General features: G+C 40.5%; 1 protein-coding gene and 1 long non-coding RNA gene across 2 annotated transcripts; both read right to left on the bottom strand.

Annotated features, from left to right (window-relative positions):
* Positions 1–647: 647 nt before the first annotated feature.
* On the bottom strand, positions 648–7035 carry LOC124262280 (40S ribosomal protein S16). Its single transcript, XM_046696767.1, has 6 exons — positions 6998–7035; positions 6830–6881; positions 3343–3444; positions 2200–2296; positions 1672–1719; positions 648–829 (listed from the first exon to the last, which is right to left on the bottom strand). Exons 1-6 carry the CDS (start codon positions 7018–7020, stop codon positions 684–686), a joined length of 468 nt encoding a protein of 155 aa, XP_046552723.1. The 5' UTR covers positions 7021–7035; the 3' UTR covers positions 648–683.
* A 2008-nt stretch (positions 7036–9043) lies between these two features.
* Positions 9044–19426, bottom strand: LOC124262296. Its single transcript, XR_006894542.1, has 3 exons — positions 19347–19426; positions 12568–12569; positions 9044–9056 (listed from the first exon to the last, which is right to left on the bottom strand). It is a non-coding gene; the product is annotated as an uncharacterized LOC124262296 (long non-coding RNA).
* Between the last annotated feature and the right edge of the window lie 4985 nt (positions 19427–24411).

Raw genomic sequence — 24411 nt, forward strand, 5'->3', positions numbered from 1 at the left:
AATTTCATTTTGTAAGTTTGATCAAGACAGTGAAATCTAAACCAGAAAGCAATAATAGTCTTCTTACATACCATGGATTGGGAAGAACATACTTAACCTGAACAAGATGTTTTGGGTTCCCATTAGGACTGCCTTTTGAACGATACATATTGCAATGTTTATTCTCAGAACCAGTTGACTGGGTAATAAATATATATTTAGCTTTGTGATTATGTCTACGGTTTAAGTTAATTTCAACACAGACTTTCATTCACAAGGAAATTGTCCATTGTAATTAATTGACAAACAGTATACTTCACATAAAAAACATTTATGAAAAAGAATATACAACCCATCAAAATCAAATCTAAATTTGAGATTTCTGTTATCCCAACCATATTTATTTTAAGGCTTTATAAAATAGGCTCTGCATGTACAATCGATGTAACTCACTGTTGAACACTTAGGCTCCCAATATAATCGCTATACGTATCGGAATGCAGGTACCTGAATCACAATATATTGCAATACAATTTTCTTGCCAAAACACAGCCCTAGTTTCTATCATTTTCAAACGACCACCTTCATTCATCAAAATAGGAAGCTTCAAGCCTGTCTACACACCATTCATGTTTGACTTTTCCAAGGACAAGAGCACAAGAAGCAGGTTACGTCCCCAGAGTTTATTATCACATGATACAGACTTAACGGTAGGACTTCTGGTATCTGGCACGGGCACCAGGTCCACCAAACTTTTTGGGCTCGCAGCGTCTGGGGTCAGCAACAAGCAGTGTTCTGTCGTACTGGATCAGGATGTCCTTGATTTCCTTCTTTGAAGCTTCATCTACATCTGAAAGCCAAATGTTATCCCACTTACTGGATGTCTTGAACGGAAGAGAATTTCAAATATGCTGATGGAAATGAATATGGGAACCCATGAAAGTACAACTACTACAAGTATTCCCTTATTCTTTTCTTGGTTTCTTCCCATTATTTGTACTGCACTATGTGTGGAGTGAGTGAGTGAGCGAGCATGTTTAGTTTTATGCTGCACTCGGCAATATTCCAGCTATATGGCAGCAGTCTGTAAATAATTGAGTCTGGAACAGACAATCCAGTTATCAACAGCATGGGCATCGATCTACGCGACCGGGATACGATGACATGTGTCAACCAAGTCAGCGAGCCTGACCACCCGATCCTGTTAGTTGCCTCTTACGAGAAGCATGGGTTACTTGAGATCAATTCTAACCCGGACCTTCACAGGTCCACTATGTGTGGAAATCTAGAAAAAAATTCATACTTTTTGAGTACAGAATAAGGTAAGACTTCTGCCCGTATCCCCCCTAAATTTTAATGAGGAACAATTTCTTTCAGTGGCACTTTCATAAGTTGGATATGTCTTTCAGTATGTTCAGATACAATTAAAGAAACATGTTAAAACTCATTCTTATCAGATGAGGAATATTTATTCAGGTGATATGGTTTGATTTGAATGAAATATATGGGGGATTCAACTTCTTTCATGAGCGGAAATGTTGAAGTTAACAACTATTACTTCACAGGGGTGGAAATGACAGGTTGGTGGCACATGTACCTATGGTTGTTTCCATTCAACTTCTTTCATGAATGATGAATAACATTAACAACTATTACTTCACCAAATAATAGAAACTTTGTGCAGCTACTTACACTTCTGGTAGTATGCAACAAGAGACTTGGAGATGGCTTGTCTGATGGCTAGTAAATAAAAACAAAATCTCAGCATATATTAAAACTTGACATCTTAGATTTCAGAGAAACAGTTAACTAGAACTCTTTACAACTACAGGTTCTGATAATGGCATGATAAACTATGACCAACATAATTATCGTGGTCAACAGGAATTTATTCTCTTCTTTACAGATATGAAAATGTTTTTAACCAATATCAGTAATACTACAGCAATAGCATGGTAGGAGATACCAGAAATGTGTTACAGTGTTTTTCCCCCCGAGGACCAATTTCTTGGGCCAGCTATAGTCCATAACTAATACTGTACTAGGATGTCATGTCTTCTAAGTATCAACAGGATGCACTTATAAAGTGATCTTGGTGCTATGACACTCCAACACCAAAAGTCATCTACCAGTTGGGCATAATGCTCAATTTTGGAGTACTGACTGAAAACCATTAATTATACTGCTCACATAGATGATAGTGTACACAGATATGCCTACCATAGATCTGTGCCACATGACCTCCACCTCGGACACGGACACGGATATCAACACCGGCAAATCTTTCTTTGCCGAGGAGCAGCACAGGCTCTTGGAGCTGAAAGTAAAACATTTTAAATGAAACTGTTGGTTTTTGTCATAGTCAATGATCTAGAATACGGAAAAGTGGACCATAAATAGGTTTTGACCAGCAAACAAGTACTGGTGACACGAGTAGCAGGACTAGTGAGTGAGTGAGTTTAGTTTTACGCCACACTCAGCAATATTCCAGCTATATGGCGGCGGTCTGTAAATAATTGAGTCTGGACCAGACAATCCAGTGATCAACATGACCATCGATCTGCGCAATTGGGAACCGATGACAAGTGTCAACCAAGTCAGCGAGTCTGACCACTTGATCCCGTTAGTCGCCTCTTACGACAAGCATAGTCACCTTTTGTGGCAAGCATGGGTTGCTGAAGACCTATTCTACCCCGGATCTTCACGGGTCAGTAGCAGTACTACTTATGTAGGACAAGTTTTCAATCAGGATAGACTGGGCCAATATGATCTCTACAGGGTTGGTTGGTTGTGTAACGCCGCACTCGGCAATATTCTAGCCTCATGGTGTCGGTCTGTAAATAATCGAGGCTGGACCACACAATCCAGTGATCAACAAGCAGCAAGCCTGACCCCCCGATCCCATTAGACACCTCTTACGACAAGCATTGTTTACTGAAGACCTATTCTACTCCGGACCTTCCCGGGTGATCTCTACATGACTGAATTCTGATGACATACACAATAAGTCAGTAGAGCCATGACACTCCCTGAAACAACCAAATTACCAGCCCATGCAGGACAGCATGAAGTATTTATTCTACATGTGAGTGAGTATGTTTAGTTTAATGCCACTTTTAGCAATATTCCAGCAATATCATGGCGAGGGACACCAGAAATGGGCTTCACACATTGTACCCATGTGGGGAATCAAACCTGGGTCTTCAGCATGACGAGCAAACGCTTTAACCACTCACGGCTACCCCCACCACCCCTCTATACAAGAAGTTATGGCAGTGGTAGGCCTTATATATACTTGCAACATTTAACAAGGCAAATCAAATCCTGAGTTTACTGACTTATCTATAAGAATTATGAACTCACCTTAGCCCTCAAGATCTGTGGCTCAAGTTGTTCAAGGGGACGACCGTTCACCTTGATCAGGCCATTTCCACGCTTGCAGTGAGCAACAGCTGTGGAAGTTTTCTACAACAGAAGTAAAACAAAATGATTAAGGAATCAACTTCCCGTTATACTGTAATTGCTGCATTTGAAATAAATCCTTTATCTTAGTCAAACAAGACTGACAACATGGTACAGAAAATACATATGGTATGTGAAGGATTAACAGTTATCAAACATGAGTGTGTGAACTATTGACAAGATGATATTGTAACAAAATTGGTATAGAGAATAGCAAGGATGGGAAGAGAGAACTAGATATTGTGTCTTGATGCATTAGGGATTATATTCAGACTATAGTGAACTGTTTGCTTCATCATCAGTGTTTGTCCTTAACCCTGAAAGCTGCAGGCCCTAGAACCATAAAAAATAGCTGTTGGTCATAAGGACCTGAGGAAAACAAAAGCTGTGGGTCAGAGCGGTTTTAAGCTGGCTTGTGGCCTAAGGACTGATGTTAATTGCGAACGCTGTTCACCAACCAAATCACGACCAGAGTACAGTTTACCAGGTGCTGCTTATAACAGAGCCATTTGGCTCAGACTGCCAAATCTGGTTCTCGCTTTGCATATCCAGAGTACCTTGCTTGTACTTCCACCCTCAGGTTTAGTTAATGTAGGTCAAAGTAGGCTACATCCATCTATAATTCCCCTTCCCATAATTCAGGTGAGTTGTGGGTATTGGTTGTGTTTCAGGTACACAAACATCAAAGGCAATTTGAAGACACTGCATACCTTTTACATCAAGTTTTGCGTTTCCCTGAAAATGGTTATAGTGAGTGAGTGAGTGAGTTTAGTTTTACGCCACACTCAGCAATATTCCAGCTATATGGCGGTCTGTCTGTAAATAATCGAGTCTGGACCAGACAATCCAGTGATCAACAGCATGAGCATCGATCTGTGCAATTGGGAACCAATGACATGTGTCAACCAAGTCTGAGCGAGAAGCCTGACCACTTTTTTGTGCCAAGCATGGTTTGCTGAAGACCTATTCTACCCCGGATCTTCACGGGTCAGTAGCAGTACTACTTATGTAGGACAAGTTTTCAATCAGGATAGACTGGGCCAATATGATCTCTCCAGGGTTGGTTGGTTGTGTAATGCCGCACTCGGCAATATTCTAGCCTCATGGCGTCGGTCTGTAAAAAATGAGGCTGGACCACACAATCCAGTGATCAACAAGCAGCAAGCCTGACCCCGATCCCATTAGACACCTCTTCGACAAGCATTGTTTACTGAAGACCTATTCTAATCCGGACCTTCCCGGGTGATCTCTACATGACTGAATTCTGATGACATACACAATAAGTCAGTAGAGCCATGACACTCCCTGAAACAACCAAATTACCAGCCCATGCAGGACAGCATGAAGTATTTATTCTACATGTGAGTGAGTATGTTTAGTTTAATGCCACTTTTAGCAATATTCCAGCAATATCATGGCGAGGGACACCAGAAATGGGCTTCACACATTGTACCCATGTGGGGAATCAAACCTGGGTCTTCAGCATGACGAGCAAACGCTTTAACCACTACGCTACCCCACCACCCCTCTATACAAGAAGTTATGGCAGTGGTAGGCCTTATATATACTTGCAACATTTAACAAGGCAAATCAAATCCTGAGTTTACTGACTTATCTATAAGAATTATGAACTCACCTTAGCCCTCAAGATCTGTGGCTCAAGTTGTTCCAAGGGGACGACCGTTCACCTTGATCAGGCCATTTCCACGCTTGCAGTGAGCAACAGCTGTGGAAGTTTTCTACAACAGAAGTAAAACAAAATGATTAAGGAATCAACTTCCCCGTTATACTGTAATTGCTGCATTTCGAAATAAATCCTTTTATCTTAGTCAAACAAGACTGACAACATGGTACAGAAAATACATATGGTATGTGAAGGATTAACAGTTATCAAACATGAGTGTGTGAACTATTGACAAGATGATATTGTAACAAAATTGGTATAGAGAATAGCAAGGATGGGAAGAGAGAACTAGATATTGTGTCTTGATGCATTAGGGATTATATTCAGACTATAGTGAACTGTTTGCTTCATCATCAGTGTTTGTCCTTAACCCTGAAAAGCTGCAGGCCCTAGAACCATAAAAAAAAGCTGTTGGTCATAAGGACCTGAGGAAAACAAAAGCTGTGGGTCAGAGCGGTTTTAAGCTGGCTTGTGGCCTAAGGACTGATGTTAATTGCGAACGCTGTTCACCAACCAAATCACGACCAGAGTACAGTTTACCAGGTGCTGCTTATAACAGAGCCATTTGGCTCAGACTGCCAAATCTGGTTCTCGCTTTGCATATCCAGAGTACCTTGCTTGTACTTCCACCCTCAGGTTTAGTTAATGTAGGTCAAAGTAGGCTACATCCATCTATAATTCCCCTTCCCATAATTCAGGTGAGTTGTGGGTATTGGTTGTGTTTCAGGTACACAAACATCAAAGGCAATTTGAAGACACTGCATACCTTTTACATCAAGTTTTGCGTTTCCCTGAAAATGGTTATAGTGAGTGAGTGAGTGAGTTTAGTTTTACGCCACACTCAGCAATATTCCAGCTATATGGCAGCGGTCTGTAAATAATCGAGTCTGGACCAGACAATCCAGTGATCAACAGCATGAGCATCGATCTGTGCAATTGGGAACCAATGACATGTGTCAACCAAGTCAGCGAGCCTGACCACTCGAAACTGGGTGCTGAGAACTTATTATTTGTGACAGCACTCATGTTGTAGGGTGGTCAACTAATTTGATCAACTCGTTACTAAAGCTTCTCTTTAAATTGGTAAAATGAGCTCCATCATGCGATGGTAACAGATTTAAAAAAGGTATTCCTGGTAAAGAGCACTACTTCATAAATCACGGCTTTGGTAAGAGTTCTTCCTGTTCCCCCATCCCAAATAATATTTATAAATATACTAAAATTATTAACAAAACTTAACACAACAATTACTAGAGAACTCACAAAATGACTAAAAGTAAGTTAGGGTTAGGTTTAGAGTTAGGTTTAGGGTTGGGGGAACAGAAGGAACTCTCTCCGTGGCTTTCTACAGCCCAAAATAAGCGTGTAATGGAATGTTGACATTTGATTTTTCCCCAAACAGGTGTACATTGCCAATGAATATTGAGCTCTTTGTAGCCAATGATCTACACTAGCTTTAGCTACAAAGGATCCCATAAAAATTCAGTTGTCTTTCATACAAACTTTAATTGTTCATAGCTTAAAAAGGTAATACTAACATCACTTCATGATCAACTGTACATACACCTCAGTGTTGACAATTGTCACATATGCTGTCATGCAACGTGACTGCATGTACATCATAAGCGTAGGGAACTCCAAACATTGACGAGCGAGTCGATTGAAGTAGACTAAAACATAAGCCTCTTATTCTTAACCACGCACCTTGCGTCCAAATACTTGGACAGACTGCAGGGGTCCTTTCGACTGTGTAGTCCTGTGAAATAGAAGATTGTGGTCAGTAACGCTTTATTGTTCACATCACAAATGAAGTAAATGTGTAATTAGATAGGATCTAACTAAGATATGTCAAAGAAAATGAGAGTCCCTCACTTCTCGTCACGTTCCCCAGCCATGTTGGAAAAGAAAGGAAGTCAGTAGGGTAAACTATTTCCGCTACAGCGGGGCCCTACTCTCTACCTAATGTGAGTTAATATTATAATTAGTTCATGTTGTTTCAAAGAGCATGTGCAACAGACCCGTTCAATTTATTCAAAGTAAACATGTAAATATCACTATGACCTTATGCTGATAAATTAACAAAAGTAGATTTTAGATCCTGATTCCTATCAGAGCTCCTGGCAGGAGAGTGGAGAGGCGCGTAAGTGAATCCTGCGCATCGCGAGATTTCGTGACTTCCGGTGACAAACAAAGTTTTCAGGAATGTCTTTACCAGTAGAGTCAGAGACGTAACGTGTACGCGAGACGGCCTATCGTCTCGTGTACGCGAGACAGGTGCGCTCCGCGGTACTAACTGAAGCGCTTGACCCTAATTAATTCAATCACCGTGGAACCAACTCGTTTGGGTGCAAACACGGCGCGGGTTGATTAAAGCGTCCCGTAAAATCACCAAGCGTGGTGGTTACTTGACAGTCGTGAATAAACAGGTTTCTCGGGAAGAAACACCACGCCCAGGGTCGGTTGTTTACATATGCAAATTACGTAAAAATAATTAATCGCATTTGAAAAAGTGATTTATTTTAGTGGATGTCATGGCTAATTTTAGAAATGTTAAAGTAGTCATCTTTGCAGTGAGTTCTGGAACATTTTGAAACTAATATGACCTCTACCGCCATTGCATCTTGCATGAATCAAAACTTACTTCGTCAAGAGTAATCCTGCAAACAACTATAAAGTCATTTGCATATTTTCCGGAAGTGACGTATTGTGTACCTTCACCTGCAAATACAGCACACGGCTCGCTTTTTAAAAAGCGGAAAAAATTATTGTTATCGTGTATCCAAATGAATAGAAGTCTCAGATGTTTTGGTTAAAATGATATTACTCATCTCAATTCCTAAATAGTTTTTAATATTTAAACTAGTTTAGTAGATTGTCCTAAGTAAACGTTTTACAATGGTTTGTATATTGTGATCGTGTTGAACGAGTTGCGACAGAATTGAAGATAAAACATCAGTCAACCGAAAATATATATAAAATGCCAAATGTCAATAAGCGTTCATAATCCCGATACCGATAACATTACCTATCGCGTTAATGGAGGGGTCCCATGATGCATGTCTCAGCTACCCGAACTGTACATATTGTCTTGATTTCGGCATTACACAGCTACGAAATCTTACCTGTTCACCTCGCTAATTTTCACGTATTTGTAATCGTAAAAGTAACCTATCAATTCAATACTAACGTAAAAGTTGTCTTTGCTTGTTACAGCGTGTAAAGAGACTCAATGGTGTATTCGGAAACTGAATCCGAAATGAAGTCACTGTCAGTCTTAGTTGACATCTCGTGCTAATCAAAGTTAGTGTTAAATCAAAATGCAGCGCCGTTTCTTTGACTTTTGACGACAGCTCATGCTGTTGACGTGTCGATATTGGATCTCTGAGAATACATGTCAGCTTGTGCTCGCATTAGCCGTGTATGCTGTTTTACAGAATACCCTGCAAGCGTGCGCGACACTGTTTCAGCCAATCAAATGGAGCCTGAAGCCCTCATGTGTGAGGTGTTATCGGAAGCGCCCAGTTTCATCGGCATGCACATGGATTTTGTAAACACATCCCAAAACGTTTTTTATGTGTGAATTAAGGCTATGATACATATCTTTGTGAATATCTTCACTGGTATCAGCGTGCATTATTTCATTTTCAAGACGATTATAGAAACCAGACTTGTAAACCTGGCCCGTGTCATTGGAACCGATATCGATCGTATTGACGTTGCTAAAACCCCTTAAAAGCAAAGTTTCAAAAATGGATATTTTTTTAGAACCGTGAATATACGATGTGATATGGGATGCGTCTATAACACTTTTCTGTTGTTAATACATCAGTTTGTAAAATGACACAGAGAAGTTATGAAGAAAACAAACTAATTAGACGCTAATTGTTTTATGGGTTCTGGAGAGCCGCTCAAACGGCTCACTGATCACGGGCTGGCTTATTGCAAATTGAGGATGTTTTTTCCCTCTGCAAACACGGTCCAGGGCCTGATAACCACCCTATGCCCGCGAAAAATGATTAGTTGACAATGATGATGCACATAAGTAAGTTGTACCTAATGTATGCATTCAGAAATCGGCACTTTGTGTCGCATTATGTCAGTAAGCTCACGTTAAATCTACAAATTTTAGGAGAAGCATTTACATAGGCTGATGCAGCCTGTTTGCTGATCCTTTTTCCTTTTGTAATTTATTAATGTTTAATGTATATTACATGTCTTTGTGGAAATATAATACTGTTTAAATCAAATCTACAAATTATCATCATCATCATCTTTGACAGAAATGTGTATCATGACGTCGGCGATTTGATTAAAGAACCACTTTACTTGTGTTCAGATCGCTTCCGCGGAAGTTAAAGAATCAAAACTACTTACTAGTTGTAGTAACATATGTATATGATTGATGACCATAAAGATTCTCCATGACACAACTTGTAAGTGAGGTTGCGGTCGAAGTAACAATAATATTGTAAGTAGTATTATATTGACACCCACCTCGCTGCCAGGAGAGAGATTGTTATGTTATACGCTATGTCATGCAAAATCCTATTGGCCATCAGTAAAATAAATATTTTACTACCAGTAGAAAGTAGTTTTGATTTTGTAACTCGGTGAAAACAAATCTAAATAGCATTTACCCTCAGACTGGCGGATGTTCCCGATAGGGCGCCGCCATTTTTGAAAATCATGTAAAGTCTGTTAGAATTAATGAGATTATGGTTTGTTTTCATCAAGTTAGAAAATCAAAACTACTTTCTACTCGTAGTTAAATATGTATTGGAATCATAACCAAACGGATTTTGCATGACTGCGACTTATAACATAACGATTTCTTCCACGGAAGCGAGGTGGGGGTCGAAGTTACACTACTGCGCAATAAATTTCTTGCTACATTCACATGGTTAATGTTCACTCACCAGTATGTAGATACTAGTCAATGTGCGTCTTTATATTTGGTCTTATAATCCTAGTTAGTTTGTGATCATACTTGTATGCATTTTGAAACTAAATAAAAGCTGACGATCTGCTGATACTTATAGTGAATTTATAACAGAACTGTAATAGCTAGACATTTTATAGTTTGCCAATGTGAATCATAATCCGCACACACACCCTAGTGTATGTTGTCTGTCTCATTACACTTCACGGCGAAAACAATGATTCTGTTGAATGCTACGACAAATGAATAAAAACAAAATGCAAATATTAAAATTGAAACAGATTCAAGTTATAGGAACAATATCAGGCCATTACCTTGTTCGAGAAATGTATCCATCAATATCCACAAAACTGTTCCAAATGATGTGTCTTTTAACAGTTTAATATACGAAAAAGTGATCAATCTTTTCAGGTATTGGTGTATAGTCTCATTGGTCATCCAAGATAGCACACCTGGCAACTAATTGCATAATGTCCGCCTTTCTTTAAAAACAGTAATTTAGTTAGCCAATAATGGGCAATCAATCAATGTATTGCCGGTTAATCCTTTGAACGGAGCACGTTTTTTTTACGCAGACACCGACACGACCGAGTGTATTCAGTATAGATTAGTAAATCTACATACATAAACACTACCTTTTGACAATTCCGCTGTGTAAGATAAAAGTAATTAATCAATCAGCGTGTTATCGGTTAATCCTTTGATCGATGTTTATAATGTTGAATATTTACTCCAGACACAAGAAATGCCTTTTACATGACATGATTAAATATCGAGGTAAAAAAACACAGAAATGGGAACAATTTAGATCAGTCATTATACAAATAGGGCCTAACGACACCAATCGATTTTGACAGAATCGTCTATGAAAACAAGTTGTAACTCGGAAACTAGGCAAAGCAGGAGACAAAATTAAATGACAATAGATCGTGAGAACATATAGCTTCCATTTTCCACAACAGTTGTCACGATTTCAGGTTTATACAAGCCTGTAAACAAGATAATTTACCCCCTAAAATGTAGATGAATTCTGCATCGGCCCTCAAAGCTATTCCTCATTTGACGTCACAGAGACGCGCCGCTCTGATTGGTTGAAATTTCGTTCGCGGGTGAGAATTGTGCACTGTTGTCAAAAAGGTCGATTTAAGTCAATTAAAGGTCGAAATGAGTAGTTTTAATGACGGGGTTTCATTTATAACGATGCCAGTTAGTGATTTATGTATTTGTACCCCCTAGGGTTTATGTGACCTTTAACAAGCATCATCCTGGAAGATACTATCCCATTCCCCCCAGCCCCTACAGTATGCACAGTATATTAAAGGTAAGAATATGTTGTTTCACTTACCCTGTACCTATACAGGTAACTTCGGCCAGACGCGGAAATATATACACATGCATAAATACGTTTTCTACAACAAAACTAACGACACACATTATCAGATGAACTTCAGGTAAAATTCGATACTTCTTTAATTTACATAAATTCTATGTATTTGCGTGAAACAGAAAAGGTTTTGATTTAAACAATATTTATTCATTATTAAATGAACGGATTGGTAAACAGGCTATAAGCCTATAGAAATACCTCTCCGAATGCAATGCGATGGGAAACATTTTATATACATTCATCATTACAGACAAGAGAACACACCATTTGAGGAGTAAAAGACTTAATGAAAAAGACAGTAGTATAATTAATCAATTAGGTAAAAAATCGTTTTGTTAAAGGTCACATGCAACGTAAAACACAACTTTGCAGATTCTGATACCTTTCGGTATGGACTTACCGAAACAAATCGTCAAAAATGCAAATTCAACTTATAAAGTTGAAAAATAACGCGATGAAAAATACGCGCGAAATCGGAGTTCAAACGTTTCACTAATTTTCCCCCCGACTTTTCTGGGGAAAACGGGTTTCAACGGCTGGGCTGCACTCATAGCACGTGCGCAGTGAAATAGGTTCGCGCAGCTTGGAAGCGGGTCGTCCGGTGAAAACTCAGTGAAGGCTTTGGTGTGAGCTATTTTTCTAATGTTTTGTTGATATCTCACAGGCGCAAGCTTTTTATATGTGATGACAGTAAATTAACTGTTTATATAATTTCACCACACGTTCTTCTTACCGAGTCACTTTCTCAGTTCGATACTTAAAAGCAATGTCATTATTTAGCGTTGACACAATTTCTAACTGTGATATAGATATGTCGTTGTCACAGACAAAACTCAATGTCTTGTTTTATTGACACCCGTGTGTCTGCCTGCCTGTCTGCTAATGACAATATTTAATACAGCTGCTATCACTGACCACATGCAATTTGAACTTAACACCAATCAGGCTTTACACCATAAACAAAATGCATTGATTTATGGCCCGAGTTCGGTCTCTGTCACATTATGTAATTTCACAGACAGGCAGGTGTGATAGTTGAACACTTGACATGTTATGATGTCTGTTGATTGCAAAATGTTATACACAAAAAATGAGCATGTATTTACAAAACCCAACATCTCTACATATACACACACAATAAGCCGTGAGGGCATACGCACGCAAATGAACCAGCCGTTACACTTGAAGTGCACACCCACCCGCTCTGACTGGGTTCGGTATCCCGGCTGCTTCGTTTCTTGGGAAGTAAACCGAAGTACACAATATTGCACTTTTGATTTGCAAATGTACGCTTATAATTTTGTTTATATGTTTTTTCATAACCAGCAATGTATATTATATGTCACGAATAAGTGATAATTGTGTTTTAATTATGTTTGATTTTTTGGTTGCATGTGACCTTTAAGCTAAAATATATAATAGCATAAACTTCGTGGAGTTATTAGGTATATAGTACTGTTGTGAAATAAGCAGTAAAAATCTCGTAAGATTGACTTATCTTCTTCGAGGGACTGTCAACTGCTGTGCGAGGACCATGGGACCGAAATGGTGAATACCTGAGACGTCCTCGGTGGTGATATCTCTCAGATAGTGGTTGGCAAACACCATATCGGATCTCCAGAAGCAGCCCTCCATGATGGTATTCAAAGAGCAATTGCCGTGTTGAAGCTAGCGCTCTAATTTCATGTGGATTAGATGCTCTTGGAGGGTCGAGTCCTGCAGCCTTGTAGGCGCGTAGTATGACAGTTCTGATCCATATCGAGATACTTGTACGTGAGACTTCAGTCTGTGTAGCTGTCGATAGAGGGATGAATAATCGTTTGAGTTTTTGTCGCCTCGGTTTGGATCGCTGTAGATATATTTTCAGTGCTCTGACTGGGCATAATGACAGATCCAGTTTATCATGAGGTCCGAAAATTGATGAGAGAGCTGGGACGTGGAATAATCTGTCTGGCTGACCTGGCAACTGGTTCTTGGCGATGAAATCCAAGGGTAGTCCCATATGCACGATGTTATGATTGTCATCAAAGCGTGTTCTCTCGTAATCTAGTGCGTGAATCTCTGACATCCTGGCTGCTGTTGCTAGGGATAACAGGAACAAAGTTTTCTGTGGTTCATATGCCTCACTTGTGAGGTGTTGGAGCACTATATTTAGATCCCATGCTGGAGCGCGAAATCTGTTTCTGATCTTCCAATCGGAATGCACGTAGTAAGGCCAGTAACTCTGGGGTCTTCGTCAACTTGACACCCGTTCTCATAGTTATGACGGAGCTTAAAGCTGCGAGATATGTTGATAATGTTGAGCCTTTTAGACGTTTAGTCTGTCGTAGGTAACATAAGTAGTCAGCCACTTGTGGATGTGTAGCATATCTAGCTGTAAATCCTTTCTTTGCAGCATAATTTTCAAAACTGTGCCACTTGTCATCGTACAAGTTGCGAGTGGAGTTGCGTAAGGCAAGCGTGACTGCTTTCGCCGCTCTGGCTGAATAACCTCTCTTGTTTAGACACGCCTTAATACAGTCCATACGTGAAGTTGGAATGCTTCTGGCTTTCCGTGCGCTTGTTTGGTGTGAGGATGTATTAGTAGATTCGAGCTTTGGAAGTTGTAGTATTGGTTGTCCGATTTCTTGACTAAGAGATGGAAACCACGCTCGCTGGCCAGTAATAGCCGACCCAAATCATTTGGAGGCTCCGAGTTTGCTTGATTTTCTGTAACACCTGTGTGATTAACGCTGGTGGCGGAACGCGTACGGGTTGAGTCCTTCCCACAATATGCTTAGTGCGTCCGTTGCCCATGCTAGTGGGTCTGGGACTGGTGATACGAATGTTGTCAGCTGATTGTTGAAGCGAGTGGCAAATAGGTCTATTAGTGGAGCTCCTATTTTCTTGATAATTTGTGCGAATATCTCTGTATGGAGCATCCATTCTGTCGGCGATGGTAGGTGTGGCCGAGAGAGTGCGTCTGCTATTACATTCTTTGCTCCTGGAATGTGACATGCTCTGATATGTATGTTGAGATTGTCAATTAGATCGAACAATTGAAAACAGAGTCAATAGGTTCGGGGACCTGGTTGAGCCTTGTTTGTTCACATAAAACGCCAGTTTTGAATTGTCTGTGTGAATCATCAATTGGGCATTCTTTAGTAAGTTGCTCCAATGATGTATGGCGTTTGCTACTGCTTGCATTTCTAGCAAGTTTATGTGTAGTTTGCTCTCTTGTTGGCCCCATAACCCTGATACCGTCCTGTTGGCGAGGTGTGCTCCCCAACCTTGGAGCGACGCGTCTACATAGAGATGGGTTTTCAATTCCGGCTCTATTAAAAAGATTCCATCGCAAACATTCGATCTCTTGGTCCACCATAGTAGGTGAGGTTTGACGTGATTCGGTAGACTGAATGGTTGAGGGTCGTCGAGATGACTGTCATGTCTTGAGCTGACGTGAGTAGACCCAACAGGCTCTGCCATTGTCGTAGTGGTAGCGGAGAGAGTAAGGCTTGAGGGATTGTCTGTTGGATCTTGATCCATGGGTCCTCCGGTACGACGATACGATTCTGCGCCGTGAGAAATCGAATGCCTAGAAATTGCAGATCTTGCGTAGGTTCTAGGTCCGACTTTAGTAGATTTACTAACCATCCTAGCTGTGTTAGTAGCTTGATGATGAAGTTTAACTGTAGTCTGAGACGCTGTGGATCTGGATCCACTTGTATGCCTTCGTTGAGGTAGAACGCACTGCATAGTCCTTGACGATGTAGGTAAGAGACGATAGGTTTCGTCACTCTTGTGAATAACCAAGGGGCCGATGAGATTCCGAAAGGTAGTACTTTCCATTGGTAATGCAGCCCGTCTAGTGTAAACCGAAGGTATTTCCTGGATTCGGGATGTATTGGGATGTGTAGATATGCGTCTTGCAGATCTATGCACAGGCCATGTAGTCTCTGGGACGAATTAAGTGCCGTAGTTGTGGTAGGTATCATGCAAACGCTGGCGGTTTGCGTAGATAGTCTCTGTTGAACGTGCTCATATTGTAGATGAGACGAAACTTTTCCTTGGAATTTTTCTTGGGCACTAGGAAAACTGGGGAGTAGAAGCCTGGTTCGATGTTTACTTGGTCCAGTACTCCTATGGCCTGCTTGGTTAGGAGCGTTGATACCGCTTCTCTTAACTTTGGTAGTTGTAGATCCTGGAAGTCGAACCTCGGAGGGATGACTGTCAGCGGGGGCGTGGCCTGTAGTTGTGTTCGATATCCGTGCTGTATGATGTTGGAGACATATGGATCCTCTAGGAATCCCCAGTTTTCCCGGTGCAGTTGAAGGCGTCCACCCACTTGTGATGGTTGTACTGGAACGGCTGGGGGTGGAAGACTCCAGTCGTTCTGAACCTGTCCTTCATCGTTTATAGTTGCGGGAGCCTCTGGATGACCTGCCTCTTCCAGATCCTCCCCTGTAATTGCTGTATGGCTGCTGAAAAGACTCTTTGCTCCTCTTACCCTGCCATCTTCCTGTCCCGTGCTTTCTGTAGACCGGAGAACTTCGATTTGCCTGAGTACCCTCTGCGAAGTTTGTCATATGGCGGCTTGCTAAGCGTATCCATAGACTTTATCATGAGTACCTCTCTTGAGTCTTTAGAGACTTCTTTAGAGACTTTGTCTATGTTTCCATCGAAGATTGACGGTGATGACCACGGGGCTGTGTGGAGAGATGCGGTGAAGTTATCACCCCAATTACAGGAGGCGAGGAGACCTTGACGACGAGCCATAGTTATAGCTGCGGATAGTGCTGTCAAGTGATCCGTTAGGAACTGCTGGTCCTTCTTCTGCAACAGGAGGGCCGAGTAAATCATCCTGTCGTCCTCAGATGTAGAGTCTCTGAACTTCGTGAGGAGAGTTTCGTTGACTGTTCTTGATCTGTTCAGACCAAAGAACATCCTCCTTGACATGGTTTCCATCTGGACTAGGTTGCGGTCATCTATTCTGTAAGTCTTGGACTTGGCATCACTGATCATCTTATAGTTATCATCGATATCTTGTGCCTTGTAAAAAGAGTCCATGTTGTGACCTGCAAACTTCTTAGTGTTGAAATGCGGCACATGTGGTGTCTGTGATTTCGTGGCTTTACTAAAGGCTGTATCCAGATTAGCTGGCACCGCTGCTATCGGGTCAATCGGAGGTACGGTGATTGTGTCAGCATCATCTTCCTTCATAAGATATGTGTGGGCTGAGTTCTCTTTCTTAGACGGAGAGGATATTCACCATCCAGTATCTTATTTCTGCGTCGGAAAATATGATACCATCTTCATCTTCTGACATCGGGTCACAGATAATGTGTTGATGCTCCTCCGATAGTGACTCAGGTGATCGTGGTGAACGGACTGACGAGTGGCGTCTATAAGGTGACCTTCGCGGAGACTTCCTTGGCGAACGCTGGTAGCTTCGCAAAGCTCTCGGTGAATCCCTAGATCTTCTAGATGAGGATGACTTGGAGCCGCTTAACCTTCGTGAAGGTTGATAGTCTGAGTCGGAGTCATGGGATGAGAGGATCTTGCTTCACGAACATCCTCTCTGGTCATCAAGGTCCGAGGTAGGTGAAGTAGTCGTCCTTCATGAAGCCTTCCGTGAATGCTGAGGATCAGAGTCCTTCGTGGAGGCGGGCTGGGTCGCCCTTCGTGGAGGCTTGTCAGCGGGCTGGGTAAGCCCTACGCGAGGGCGTGTAAGCTGGCTGGGTCGCCCTACGCCTGCGTGTAGCGTGCTGGGTAAGCCCCTCTGCCGAGGTGTGTGGAGGCGGGTTTTGCCTGCCGTGGAGGTGGCTCTAGAGGCCTCTGTGGACCGTGAGCGATCTTCCATCAACTTCATTATGCGGTTCATCAGGTCGCCTGGGACGGTCTGCGCTGAAAGTAGTTGCTGCCTTTTCTCACGATGGTTGCGACGGGACCCTCAGGAAGATTCTCTGACATCAGTGTAGGTGCCTCAGACTGCGTGCTGATCTGCGCTGATGTTATAGTTGCCGACACTGGCCGCTTCTTCCGCCGTAAATCTGGTATGATGATAGGTTGATCGTCATCATACAGGCCCAACTCTGCAACGGGAACAATCTCGGCTGAGAAAGTACTGCTGGACTTCGTTGATTTCCCCTTTGACGTGGATGTAGCCCTGGGGGTTCGGAGTCTGCGTTGTGACGACGTGGAAGCCCTCCTAGTCTTTGGCTGCGACGACGGGATGTCCGGGGATGCAGGTCGCTTCTTGGAGATAGCGGACTGCGTCCCACGCCTCTCCTCCGAGGGTAACTCTAGCGGAACACCAGACGGGAGGGGGTCGTCCGACAGCAGTTGACAGGGTGAGGGCTCTGGTGTATTAGCCATGGCTAAAATCTGTTTACGTGACCTATCTGCTGCGCGTCTCAAGGTGCAAAATAAATATTTATCAAAGGCAGAATTGGATAAATTAGTACAATAATTGCAACGTGAAACAGTAGAGCATGGCATAGTACAACTAGGGCATATTAAATGCGGGTCATCAGACGACCCGGATTCAGATCCCACCATAGTCATTGTTACTTTGGGAGACGCTGATTTCGTAGACTGAACCAGTTCGTAGACGCGGTGGATTCATAGCCCAGACTGGTTCGTAGACGGTGATTTCGTAGACGTGTATTAATAATTGAATAATAGTATATATTAAGTTTGATTATGCTTTGTTTTCAGTGATACGAAACTAAGGGAAGCTAAGGACATGATGCTGAATGATTTCTTCTTACGTTCTTGATGTTTATATACCATAAGTGTTTGTACAGGTAAGCTTTGTCGGCGGATCAGACAAAATTAGTCTACCCATCATAATTTCCCGACTGTTTTCATTGTTGTGGGTGGATTAACAGGTTTCACTGAGTTGTTGTGAATGTGGATTAACAGGTTTCACTGAGTTGTTGTGAATGTTAATTAGGAAGTGGTGAGTTGTTTTGATTGCAAAATACTGTGTGTAGGAGATGTGTTTTCTTAAGAAGTGTTTTCTGCTACTTCTCTGCTGGTCTGCGTAGTTGAAAGTTGAATGACGATACTTACCTAATACATATCTTTTAATTTTACACAACTGAATTTAATATGTGGACTGCTGTGAAGCATATTTTATTATTTTAAGCATATTTTCATCGGCGATCAAGCTTACCTGATATATTTCATTTATTTCACAAAATGCAAACACTTTTTGGATACATTAAAGTCATAATATCGATTTTAATCATCATTGAGGTTGAACTTTTCCCATTTTACTAACGTCTACGAATTCACCGCTCAATCCGCCTACGAATCCACCGGATTTCCACGTCTACGAACCAGTCTGGTCTACGAATTCACCTACAGCTGTTACTTTCACACTTAGTTAGACACTTACTTAAGATTCTTAGTTAGATAGTTCATTTGAATGCTTGCACCACTAACATTAGATGTATGAAAGTAGTATGTTACATCCACAGGAAGCTGCAGGTGACGAGACGGGAATAGCCAAGTCGAAGGAAGAAAAACAGAGACAAAGTAGAAATACAACGGCTTTTATTTTTAATCCCCGCCTATCCTATCCTCCCCTCCCCTACTTTTTTTCCCCTCTCCTACCCACCAAACTTCTAAACCCCCATTAAACGCTTCAACCCCACAAAAATTATATCAGCGCCCCTTTTTGGAATATAACCGGGATATTTATTCCCCGGAACGGCAATTCTTACTGAAAAAAAGGGGGGTACGGGCGGAACTCTTTCCGTAAACAGTGTACAGTTGGCTTTTGTATGCTCGAAATTATTGGTGACAGACACACGGAAGTTATGCCTTTTGGATTTCCAAATGAATACTTTTGCAACACATTTCATTTATAATAATGTTCGTATTTCGCGCCAAAAACGTAAAGCACTGACCTGCACTCGGTAAGATTTGTCCTTCATTGACGCTTGAACATGGCCTTCTATGTGTCTAACTTCTGGGTCATATAAAAACCGATCGCAACCAGATCGACTTGCGAATCTTTTTACCTGTCTGAAGTGTTCACCTAGACTTGCGAACAGTCAATTTTGGCCTGTCTGATTCAGTGGCCGATTCACCTCGTATTTTCTTGAGATTTTTTAAATATATTTCCTGTGGGTTTTTGACTGAAAAGTCGATATCGATGTACTCCCAGATAATTTCCCTATACATACACGTAACTGTCATATTTTGGTGATCATACATTTAGATATTAATGGGCCTGAAACCCGTTGAGTTCTTGTTTCAACGATAGCGAGCTGACATGTTGACATGTTGTGCGCATGCGCCAAATTTCTATAGTCCGTATCGGAGGACGTTCTTCATTAGCGGTAGGCAATACTCTCTCTCGCCTCCCGTTTCGCGCGCTCGTGATTTGGGTGAATCACACTTAATGTATATTATATTTATCTGCTTTTTGTCATAATTTACAGATTTTCCTTGCAGAGAGGATTCCATTCATATCTCTACAAAAAGATATGTCCATGGGATCCAGCAGATTTATTAATGTACAACGTAGTGCACAGAAGACTTAACCCCCTGGAAGCAGAGGTTTATTTTCTCTGAAGTTCTGAAAAATGAACGTTGAGCGAGAATTGCGTTAGTGATGCACTGCTTCTAGCTACGGCTATAACACAGATATGTAGAGTATTAAATTTCCTATCCGATGATGTAAATTTGAAGCACAAATACACAGGCGATTTGGAAAGTAGACTTTGTTAAAGGTTGTCCGCAATTTTATTATGCGTTGAAAAGCAGTAAATGTCTCCGTTTACAACGTGATGATTTCTTTATTTGGAATCTTTAATGAAACTTTGTGCGAATAAAATACTTCGTGATATCTGAACGACATAACAATATATGAAATTGATTTGTATGCTTATGTATAACTTTCTACGTTCAATGTGAAAAATGGCTTATTGACGAAAGTTGATTTTCCTCTGACGTCAAGCGACAACAGAGAGGACACACGCACGCACGTACGAAAGCGCACGCACACGCACACACACACACACAAACATATACACCATGAGCCAATCTGTTTCAATACAAAAATCCACATTGTAACCGGATACGTTTTGGTAGTATCACAAATTATAATGAATTAGGAAATCGCTCATGAGAAAGGAGGTAATAGCTAAATGGATGGTGCTATCTACCTAGAAATTAGTTCTTAGATTCCCAAACTCTATTGATTTTGGAGATGTATTTTGACTAACGTTTCATCATTATTAACAGAGATCGAGCTTTATTTTCAAATGTAATGAAATTACTGAAAATACGACACCACATTAGTTGCATGTTGTACATATTTGGCAACCCCGGAGAAAGATAACATCTGTATGTTGTTTAGTATATATCTCACCTAATTTCCGTTCCAGGTAATCTGATGGAGATGAAGTGAGTGTGTATTATTTTACGCCACTTTTAGCAATATTCCAGCAATATCACGGCGAGGGACACCAGAAATGGAGGGAGTGATAAATGAATTGTTTTAGTCACGATATGGCTAAAATATTGCCGGTGTGACTATAATCTCAACTCACTCGCTCACCATTTGAATAATGTCCTGGATAGATAAACAATTGGATAGTTTACCATGTATCTTACTGTGTACAACGCGAGCACCTATTTCGCGAAAATCAAATGTAATATTTATGCTCGAATATTATGCCCGGATCTGGCTTCTGATTGTTCATTATCATGGCTATTTTCTTCATAATTATACGAAGAAAGGTGAACTTAAAAATACCCTTTTGGTACGGAACTGTCAGAGGGATGCTTGCGATTGGTCAAAAGGAGGACATGTCATGGTTTTTTACGTCTTTTTGGTACAGTTCTTGCAGAAATAAAGTGAACAGTTTAATATCATGTCATGGGATTATTGGCAATATATATATATAGTGATTACGTCGTGTATATTATAAGCAAGAGTCATCAGAATATGACATATCCCCAGCACCCACATATTTGAAAGAACAAATCATCTGACAGTTACTTAAAGTCCAGCTTTATTTTTTTTAAGACTAAGTCCAAATCGTTTCCTTGGAAATCATGAGTAACATAAATGGCAAAAATCTGTAAATGGCAAAAGGCACCATTTCAAAATTTGCCTAATATATCTGCCAAGTTCTTTTGAAAGATACTGAATGCTTTTCAAGTTGTGCTCCGGAAATGAAGATCACCCCTTCCTTTTGGGACTAAGTACGAATCGTTTCCATTGAAACCGAGAAAATAATAAATCACGAAAATCTGCAAATAGCAAAAGGCACCACTTAAGGTACTGTTTCATATATATCTACCAGGTTTTGGTGCAAAATATTGAACGGTTCTTGAGTATTGCTCCGAAACGAAGCCCACCCCTCCCTTTTGGGACTAAGTCCGAATCGTTTCCATGGAAACCGGGAAAAATATGTCAAACATCTGCCAAATAGCAAAAGGCACCACTTTGGCATCTGCCTCACATATCTGCCAAGTTTTGCTGAAAGATATTAAGAAGTTTTCCAGTTGTGCACCGGAAACGAAACCCGACCCTCCCTTTTGAGACTAAGTCCGAATCGTTTCCATGGAAACCGAAAAAAATATTAATGACAAAAATCTGTAAATGGCAAAAGGCACCACTTCAAGATCTGTCTCATATATCTGCCAAGTTTTGCTGAGAGATATTGAGAAGTTTTCGAGCTGTGCGCCGGAAACGAATTGTTTCCATGGAAACCGGGAAAAATAAAACGCCAAAATTCTGCAAATAGCAAAAGGCACCACTTAACGTACACCTAGTGAATCATTAAACGCCTTTGTCAATAAATAGATATAATACAAATTTCATAACCAGGATAATTCCTAATAAATATGTGTGTATATACATCTAAAAATATATTAATAACTTTCCTAAAGTGAAACATTCAGTTGTACTAATATATCCTCTAAAGTATTTTTCTTTGAGAACATACAGATCTTATCAAATCTATAAAAAATCTATGGAAAGAATCTCAGATTCTGTACCATTGGATAGCATATTGGAAGAACCATTCGATCCATGTAACCTCAGAACTTTATACATGGAGGAAAAGTATGCAGATTATTCTATGCTGCAGTGTAAAGGATATTGCCTTAAAGGAAAAACATAGTCAATAACAATGGCAAAATGATATTTATACAGAAATATCGAAATATAATTGGATGGAAAACTATTTACCGTTAAGAACAACGTATAAGACAAAGTTAAGATAATTCCAACACCATACTGTTCATAGAATGCTGAAACAGATAAAAACATTTTCCAATATAAAATTGTAGCATATTCTCTGTATTCTTTCTGCAATGCTGAAACTGAAAATGTCATTCATTTGTTATTTGAATGTACACAGGTAAAACTATTGAGCCACAACCTTATAAAATAGATGAAAATAAATCCGGTACTAAACTAAATGTAGAATAGAATCACCTCATTTTTGGATTTAAAGAAAAATGTAATGACGTCTGAATTTGATATACCTTGCAACAAACATTACGTCTACACAAAAAATTATCTCCATAATACTACCGAGCTAAAACACACCTGAAATCTATATCATTCAGAAAAATATATCTCATACACAGTCTGTGAATACGACAAATTTGTGACCTTGTTTTACATAACCATACTATATTGTACAGCTATGTCTACCCCGCATGTTTAACAATAATTTACAATAGATTAACTTCAAACATTCATATTGTCCAGCGAAATGTAATTTATGACTGTAATAACTAATAACATTCTAATCTTAAACTCAAGTCTGCTTGGATCTTTTTTAACAACACAGAAACGAAAATTTGGAGAATACTTGAAATTCTCGGCCAGGCGTTGAACGGGAAAAATCGTGGTCCCGGAGAGTGAAAGTGACAAGATCGTGCCCCCTTAAGTGTCCTGTGCACTACGTTGTACATAAATAAATCTGCTGGATCCCATGGACATATCTTTTTGTAGAGATATGAATGGAATCCTCTCTGCAAGGAAAATCTGTAAATTATGACAAAAAGCAGATAAATATAATATACATTAAGTGTGATTCACCCAAATCACGAGCGCGCGCCGAAACGGGAGGCGAGAGAGAGTATTGCCTACCGCTAATGAAGAACGTCCTCCGATACGGACTATAGAAATTTGGCGCATGCGCACAACATATCAACATGTCAGCTCGCTATCGTTGAAACAAGAACTCAACGGGTTTCAGGCCCATTAATATCTAAATGTATGATCACCAAAATATGACAGTTACGTGTATGTATAGGGAAATTATCTGGGAGTACATCGATATCGACTTTTCAGTCAAAAACCCACAGGAAATATATTTAAAAAATCTCAAGAAAATACGAGGGGTAATCGGCCACTTGAATCTGAATAGGATTTATGAAGGTGGTGTTCTCGGCCGTGATGCAGGGTCATGTCTTGACTGTATAGGACCGCATCGCGGCTCTCGGCTATAATTCACCGTACGCGAGACGGTCCCCCGTTACGCGTACAAGTGACTACCTGAGAGGGGGTCACGCATTCGCGTGACTGCCTGATCACGGATGCAGGGAAGTTCTGCATGTCACACAAAGGCGCGTCTAAAACTGTTATTTATGAAAATAATGAAACAAAATTTGCTACAGTCATTAATAGGTGTTCAAGTTATTGATTGACATGAATGAAAACGTGTAAAGAAAACATTAGATAGTCAAATTTTGAAAAAAATGTGCAAAATTTAAGCAAAATTTGACAATATTGAACAGCGAATTTCACCTATGTGAATTTTTTTTTCACAAACTTACATTTAGTATTTTCTGAAAGCTCATTCATCGCAGATTCAAAATATATATGCAGCTTTCGAGGCACACCCGTTTGTTATTGTGTTGAAACATGTTTACTTTCTTAAAAACTGCGCGAACCGTCTCGCGTAGAAGTGACTGGGGAAGCGAGTCATTAAGGGGAGGTAA

The sequence above is a fragment of the Haliotis rubra genome, unplaced genomic scaffold (assembly GCF_003918875.1).
Source record: "Haliotis rubra isolate DU_JTF1 unplaced genomic scaffold, ASM391887v1 Scf83, whole genome shotgun sequence".
Taxonomy (NCBI): Eukaryota; Metazoa; Mollusca; class Gastropoda; order Lepetellida; family Haliotidae; genus Haliotis; species Haliotis rubra.

Coding starts and splice junctions, on each gene's coding strand:
- LOC124262280 (XM_046696767.1), bottom strand. CDS start 7,020: ATGGCTGGGGAACGTGACGAGAA. Junction 3,445..6,829: donor TCCAAGTATTTGGACGCAAG/GTGCGTGGTTAA, acceptor CTTCTGTTGTAG/AAAACTTCCACAGCTGTTGC. Junction 830..1,671: donor TGTTGCATACTACCAGAAGT/GTAAGTAGCTGC, acceptor TTTGGCTTTCAG/ATGTAGATGAAGCTTCAAAG.